Here is a 7,940-nt window from a genome sequence, read left to right as displayed (position 1 = left end):
GAAGTCTGATGAGGAGATGTGGTGATCTCCGAATGAGGCGGCTCTTGGAGTGTTTGAGAGAAAGATTTTGCGGAAGATTTACGGGCATTTACGCATTGGCTACGGCAAGTACCTCAGACGTTGAAATGATGGGCTGTATAAGCTTTACAACGACATATATGTACATGGTAGTGCAGCAAATTAAAATACATCGGCTCCGCTGGCTTGGCCATATCGTTCGAATGGGCACCGACGCAGCAGCTCTGAAAGTATTCCTCTCGGAACCCATTGGTGGAGTAGATTTATATTTTAAATTTTAAATCAGTATACCGCTATCCTGCGCCCATCTCTGGTATAGAGACTAGCGCCCCTGGCCAGTGTTTAAAGCATTTCCCTCTCCTACGAACAAAAATAAAAAAAAAACTACAGCTACAATCTACACTAGGTTTTGTTTCGGGTGTATTTCGTGACTTTTTTTTTATAGCACCTGTTTTGTAGAAGCCTTGAAAACTTCAAAAAGAGTTCAAGAATTGTATGAAAAGGCAAAATCTATTCAATAAAAAAAAATCCGGTTTATTCGATATTCGAAAATCAATATTAAAAAATCGCCTGTTGAATAGACAACAAATAAAAAAACGGCGCAAACGTTGGTATTGGAAAAAGATGTTTGTGTTTTACTATAGATAAATTTTCGGTGACCCCAACTTATTCTGGAAATTGGCTATACTTGTGCTCATTTTCGTTGTTTAGACGATTAAAAAAAAATCTCTTACAGCTTCCGTCTTACGAAACAATTTTTGGCAATTGTACTCATGTAATATTACCGCAAAAAGTTGTGGAGTTTAAGATCATAAACGATTTATGTGTATAATCTCAAAATTAGCCCGATAAGGGTCAGTTAAGACATCCTGCCCTTAAAAGCCCCTTTATGAAAATGCGGGTAAATTAAAAAGTAAGGGAAACATTTTGCCACTAGGAAGCCTAAACTTGTAGATTACAATATTTCTATTGTACACAAAATATTATGAAATTATTTAACGTAACAAAATTTCGGTGTTAAATCGAGCGTTAAATTGATGTCAAACGATTGACCATGTCGATAAAGTTGCAAATATAATAGCAATAAGTTACAAAAAAAGATTAAGTAAGTATTCGTGTGTAGCCGGTGATTTCCAAATTTAAATATCAGATTTGTATTACGAAATTTTTTTTTATAGAGTTACTAAAGTAATTAAGACTTATAAAGAAATGAAAATGTGTACGATTGATATGAGTATTAACGTTCACTTTCTTTGAGTGCATGTAGCTTTTATGATTATTATTATTTAAAAAACCCATTAGAAATGCAGTGAGGTGCAGTGTGTGTGTATGTAGTCAGAAGCACGCACAACTGTGGTTATTATGAAGGCAGGCGGCAAAGAAAGGCGATGCCATTCACAAAACGTCTGCGCATTGAAAATAAGTGGTGGTTCTGTCCCCTCGCAAAGCTTTCAGGAGTGATGTAATGTGCATTTTGGCGTTGTACTCGCTCAAAATATGCCATGAGTAAAGCTAAAAGAAATGGCGCGCGTGCGCGGTAATTAACACAACGCCGTATTAAATATTAATCATAATTAACCATTTTTACATACATACCATACATACATACATATGTATATTGTTGCTGTGCATAAATGCTATAATACTCACATTTTAATAACAAATATTTCCATTACTTAAGTACATGTCATCGATATATTTCTTTGCAGCTGTTCTACATATTGGCGCTTACGCTTCCTCTACTGGCTCACGGCTATCCCGCACAGAGTGAAGATAAATCCCTCTCACTGGAGGAGGTTGAGCTTCCCGACAGCGATCACGCCGCCACAGACGGCGAATCACAAATACAAAAACGCTCTGGCAGTTTTGATTACGTAGCGCATCTGAAATCTGGTCTACTCTCGAGCATCGGACAGGCCTCAGCCTCCATAGCGTCGGGCAGTTCGGGCGGCAGTAGTAGCAGTGGTGGCGATAGCTACAAATCATACGAGTCGGCTCATGTATATGCCCATAACCTGTTCAACAATTTCGCAACGTTCAATTTTCTCATTTCTTTTCTTTTTTCTGCAACAAAAATTTTCAGGGCAATTCTGTAGAATACAATCCATGGTCGTTTAAGAAATCAGTGCTCAATACTATTTTCCAAGCGGTTAAGGCAATCACCGGCGGTGTGACAGCACTGAAGGGTCAACTCATAAAGGGTAGCGGTTATGCGTTGAGCGCCAGTGGCAATTTGGTTGCCGCTTCGGGTGATAAGGTCACCGATGTTGGCAAAGCTATCATCAATTCGGCGCAAATTAATTCACATGGCTATGGTGCTGGTGTTGCTGTGCATCCTTTCGCCAAATTCAGCTCATTCTCGGGTGCTTCGTCGGGCGGCAGCAGCGGAACTAAACACACTGCTGGTCCAGTTGTGCACACAGAAAGTGAGTATATTTTATGTTTGATAACTTAATGCAAAAGTGGAGAAAAAAGCTCTCCCAAAAGGCCTTACTGAGAGTCCAGACGCCTGCCACTCTGCATTCCTTTCTGCTTTCTTTTCTGTATGGAGTGGCCCAAATTGAAGGGCGTTTTTAGGACGTACTTGAGAAGGCCTTCGGAGGAAGTCTATTACAGTTGCTTCTTTATTTCATAAAAATTGTGCTTTTCTATGGAATTAATTTAAGGTTCATACAGATATTTCCTATATTATATAAACGTATACTTTCGGGTAAATTATAAAGAGGGAAAGCCGGTCTAGAAGGCAGCCAGAGCAACACTTTCCCAACTCTTCTTAAGTAAGACCTTTTGGAATGGCTAGGCTTAAGAAGGTCTACCTAATTATCCCCTTACTAGGTGTATTGAATATTATGTATTAGCCATACGGGTATATGACTGGATGATAGCTTATATAAATTGAAAATTAAACATATAGTAGGAGAACCAGTGTCATTATTTAGTTAGGGCCCTACTTTTGGCAGAGCTTTGGGGTAGCTATGTTGCGGTGTCATCCATAAACTTAGATCTGGATCAGGGTAGCAACGTCCTTATCTTACAAAAATCAACGTCCAAAATTATTTTTTTATCAATTATCAGGCAAAAGTTGCGGACCGATCAGCTGGTAATAAACACCCCTTACGTGTGGTGAGCAAAATGAAATTTTTATTATTCAGTTAAGTATGAAATTTTCATTTGCTATTTTTGCAATGATTTTAAGTCAATTCTGGACACTAGTCTGACACCAAATAGCTCTTTCTCTTCGAGTAACTCATTTAAGGATGAGTGGACGGGGAACAGTGATTGGAGGAAGGCACCACTGACCAGTAACACAGATGGGCCTAAGCTTGGCGTAAGGAGTGAAGGGTCGATGGTGGTATTCTCCAGTGAACTCATCCCCAACTTTAACTTTTACTCTTCTGGATCACTATACTAGTATCTAAACAGTCGATTGGCTGCTATTATGCGAAATGACGGTAAGGTAATTTACTTAAACGGGCACAAAGCGAGTAGGGGAACGCCTCACCTCCCTTTTAGTAGCGTCTGAGTATTATCTTGTTAGACTTATATCGGTGTTATTGAAAAAAAAAAACGATTTTCGTACAAATGGTATATATTCCTTGAAAATCAATATTTTGTCTATAGAATGAGTCTGTTTCCCTTTAGGAGGCTTCGAGCAATAACACCCAATTGTTTATTTAAAAAATGATTAATACTAATGATTTTCGGTATCGAATAATCATTTGCAGTGAGAGCATTAAAATTGCCCATTTTATATCACCCTAGTGAGTACTCTATCTTTGAATGTCTCTTATAGTAAATCTAAAATTAATAAATTTTAATATGTGAACAGCAATAGGCAGAGATGCCTATCGAGTAGTCGTACAGATATTTGAATACACATAAAATAATATGGAATACGTCCATGTATAATGAATTCTATAGCTGAAGGTTTATATTTAGCTGGATGCTACCATTCAGGAGGCGCCAGGTAAGCACAGTTTTTTTTCTTTTCAAGAATTATTAGCTGTTATTACTAATAGGATTTTTTTTCTGGATTCGGCTACGGGTAATACAAGTTTTATTTAAGAAACGAAAGCAAACTGACAGCAGACAAAGTAAACCAAATATTGTACAACACCTAAACATTAACCTGAAAATCATATTAATAAGCGATGTGTATCATTCCGACATTTATTTATTAGCCGCCGAATGGTTGCGGAAAGTAGCTAATTTTAGTAATAAATCCATACTGCCGGGGCAAAGCATGCACCAACCATGACCACAAACACGGAAAATATTTCTATCAACTCAAAAATAGTAGTAAATGAAGTAAATGGAAGAAAAGAGGGCCAAAAATAACAAAAGCCAAAATAATAATTGAGCCGTCAGCGGCGGCCGCACTTGCTGTAATGCTCTTCCAACTGTCCGCCCACATTAAACTGACTGCATTCGCTGCTGACTTCTACATACATAAGTATATATGTACTGCAGTACCTCTTACATAGCTGCAGTGCATCCACTTCATAAGTCCACAGCTATTTATTTACGCGCATATTCGAGTGGCTGTGTTTTCTTTATGTGTGTCATACATTTTTCATAAAAAACTTGGATATTATTGACGAACTAGATCCACACATAAACAGCAAACACTTAGGCGTGCATTGACCCAACGCAACGCGGTACTACATAAACAGTTACTTGGGACCGCAACGGACATGCCAACTTAAGACAAGTGGTCCGTTCGCTTGGTTGGCTGCTCAAAAGAGATGTCATTTTTTTGTTGGTCATTTTATTCGCTGCACTGCTTGTTGAGTAGTGGGCAAGTCTTGGTCGTTTTTGTTGCTATCCTCGTCGTTTTGTCGTTTTGTTTGCTATCCTCACGCCGCTTAAGCGACAACTTTCATTTTCATAAGGATTTCTAATAGTAAGTAGTTAAGGTGCCGTAAATGCACATATGCACCTATCTATTTATGTACATTAGGGTGGTTAAATTTGTTGCCAATCACCCCCGGAGTTTTAAGAGTGTGACGCTAAATTACAAAAACTGGCAGCTTTCAGAATATCTGTCACAGCTATTTTGTAATCTACACATAGTATAAAGGGAAGTCGAGATTGTTTGTACGCGGTAATCTCGAAAACTACTGAACGGATTTTGACGATATTTTCTCTAATATACTCTGTATCGTCAGGAAGGGATCTTTTTTTTACTTAGAATTTTAATAGGTTTTGTAAATTTAAATAAAACTTTTTTGGAGAAAATTTTAGACATTTTATGTATAAACTGTGAAATTGTGAACAATAAGTATTTAAAATTTAACAAACAAACTTTAAATTTGTCCTACGCCACACACATGATAAGTAAAAGTAAACAAGCAGTGTTTAATTTAGCTAACATGGAGTGTTAATTTCGAAATGATTAAGTTAGGAAACTGGTTACCTAACTTAATATGCGTATACTTAAACAAAAAATTTGTTTAGAGGCCAAGAAATAAATTAGAAATTTCAGCATTTTAAAAGCAATGTCACATGATTGGTCATTTGCCCCAAATTTGGTGCAAGTCGTATCCCAATCGTTTGAGTGCTCAAATATTTTTTTTAACTCAATTACGAAAAATAATTTTTTAAAATTTTTCAATAGAAAATCCCTGTATTGTACCAATCGTGCGACTACAAAGAAAAAATTATCGTCCCGATTTTTTTATATTTCGTGTGGCATTGCACTAAACATTTCTTTATGAGGTACGGAAACTGAATTTCATTAAAGCAAAATGTGTGTATTTTTGTGTGTATTAAATTAAAAAACTTTAGTCTTTTAAAAACTCTTCGTTTTTGAAGATTACAGATTTTTGGTCGAAAACATAGTGTTTTTCTGGAAATTTACAGATTTCTAGAAAAACCTAAATCTGGCAACACTGCTACAGACATATGTTTATCTACCCATTTTGAGTACACAGTAAGCGCATAGCAAAGCGCATAAAAAAACGTTTATATTAACAACACGGCTTACGTACAACTGAAACCGGAGCAACTAGTTTCCAAATTTGTTTTTATGCTATCGGCCACATGGTCACATTACACGCCGCCCAACTCTGCCTATATGCAGTTACGTATTTTTACAGCTAGGAGGATTTTTGTCGCCACTATCTGCTGCGGGCAAATGCGTCGTTGTTGTTGATTTTGTGTAATCAGAGTTAATAATTGAATTAATTAATTGAAATTCGACAAAATGTCAACATAAAACTATTTTTCGTTTCAATAAGTAATCACCGACAGCTGGCAAATATTTCGCTAATCAAATATCGCTCGTGTTCTCATGTAAAGGCAGCAAAACACTGCAGTGCGTCAAAACACATTTCCAAACTTATAAACCAAGTAATTTTGCAAATATGTATTTATGTTTATACTCATATGCTGCAATTTCAAAGGAATTTCGCAATTATAAATATTCATAGTGAAATTCCGCCCAAATTAAAAAAATGTTAACATGAATTGTTGAAAGAGAATAAAATTGCTAAATGATGCAAGAACATTTCTTTGAATAATAATATCTAGCATAGAAATTTCGAAAAGATTTTGTTATCATGTGTACATATGTAGCGGTTAGGGCTTTTACTTAAAATACTTATTTATTCAAAATTCAATATTATAAAATAATTTATTTTAATTTTAAAAATTACGTTAACCACGAGCGCGTATTATTGTGTCGACGATCTCCGAAAAAAGGGAAGAATAATTTATCAGCACGAATGTCAAAAAGCAATATCAAAATCTTGCCACATTATACCAATCAGTAAAAATTAATAAATAATATAACAATTTAGTAGGGGCACTAGTCGCGAAAGTACTCCCCTTGATTTGAAAAAAGGAATAAATTTACAAATTTGTAATTAAATTACTATGAATATTTTCTTTTTATACTTTGCATTGTAATTTATTGCTTTTTAATTTAACTGATGCGGCCCGATGTGAAGTCATCGTCGTTGTTCCGCTCGATAACTCCTGTTCGATCGAAGCATCCTCAGCAATGTATACTGGCCTGCCTACTTAAATAGCAGTTCAGCTTCAGTTCAGCTTCAGCAGCTACATTTCAGAAATGGTAATTCGTAAGAAGAAAAATGTATTAACATCTAAACTTTTGTCTCGCCTTTTTTTTGTGATAAACCATACGATTTTGCTAAAAAAATGCAAGAAAATAAATTTTTTTTTTGACCTTTGAACTTGAATAAATGGTTTTGCAGCTTTATGCGAATCATAGTAACCTTGAATATCTATCTTGACCGGGCTATCATTATTTTTTAAATTTTAACCACCAAAATCAACAAGTTGTAATCGTCATTCGTACATCCTACCGCCATTTACAATGATTTTGATTTTTCGAGTTTAACCAATATAGATTAAAACAAGTAAGGAAGTCTAAGTTCGGGCGGAGCCGAACATTAAATACCCGGCGCAAGTATTAAATATATGTTTTTTCACCCTTCCGAAACCTTCCGCTAGATGGTAAGCCGAGGTGTATCAATTTTGAGTAAATTAGCGTCCTTCAATTTCGAAATATTGAAGTTTCAAGCATTTCTTAAATTTACCGTTATATGAGAATCGGCCGTTATTTTAGTCCGATTTCAATAATTTTCAACGTTTTGCTTACACGTGGCAAGTACAATAACCACGGTGCCACGCCCATTTTCCAAAATTTTACCATAAACGTATTTCTTGGCAAAGAATTGTTGCAAGCATCAATTTTGAATAAATTAGCTTCAATATTTAATGATTTATCGAAGATTTTGTATTTCTCTAAATTACCGTTATATGGGATGTGGGCGTGGTTATTGTCCGATTTTAAAAAGTTTCGGCGGTTTTTTATGCTGTACCAAGGCCAACAACTGTGCCAAGTTTGATAGAAATTGGTGCAGCGGTTACCAAGATATACACATGTAACCGTAAGT

General features: G+C 36.0%; 1 protein-coding gene across 1 annotated transcript in view; it reads left to right on the top strand.

The window, feature by feature from the left end:
- LOC118738192 overlaps window positions 1–2,473 on the top strand; it is a 6,499-nt gene extending 4,026 nt beyond the window's left edge. The window contains exons 2-3 of the mRNA XM_036469115.1: window positions 1,728–2,018; window positions 2,102–2,473. Of these exons, the coding sequence (XP_036325008.1) occupies window positions 1,728–2,018; window positions 2,102–2,473 (663 nt within the window). The remainder of the gene's footprint in view (window positions 1–1,727; window positions 2,019–2,101) is intronic.
- The last annotated feature ends 5,467 nt before the right edge of the window (window positions 2,474–7,940 follow it).

Source organism: Rhagoletis pomonella, unplaced genomic scaffold, assembly GCF_013731165.1.
Source record: "Rhagoletis pomonella isolate Grant_MI unplaced genomic scaffold, Rhpom_1.0 Rhpom_scaffold_00004, whole genome shotgun sequence".
NCBI lineage: Eukaryota > Metazoa > Arthropoda > Insecta > Diptera > Tephritidae > Rhagoletis > Rhagoletis pomonella.
The sequence above is the reverse complement of the archived record's forward strand: the minus strand, read 5'-3'. Positions and strand labels throughout refer to the sequence as shown.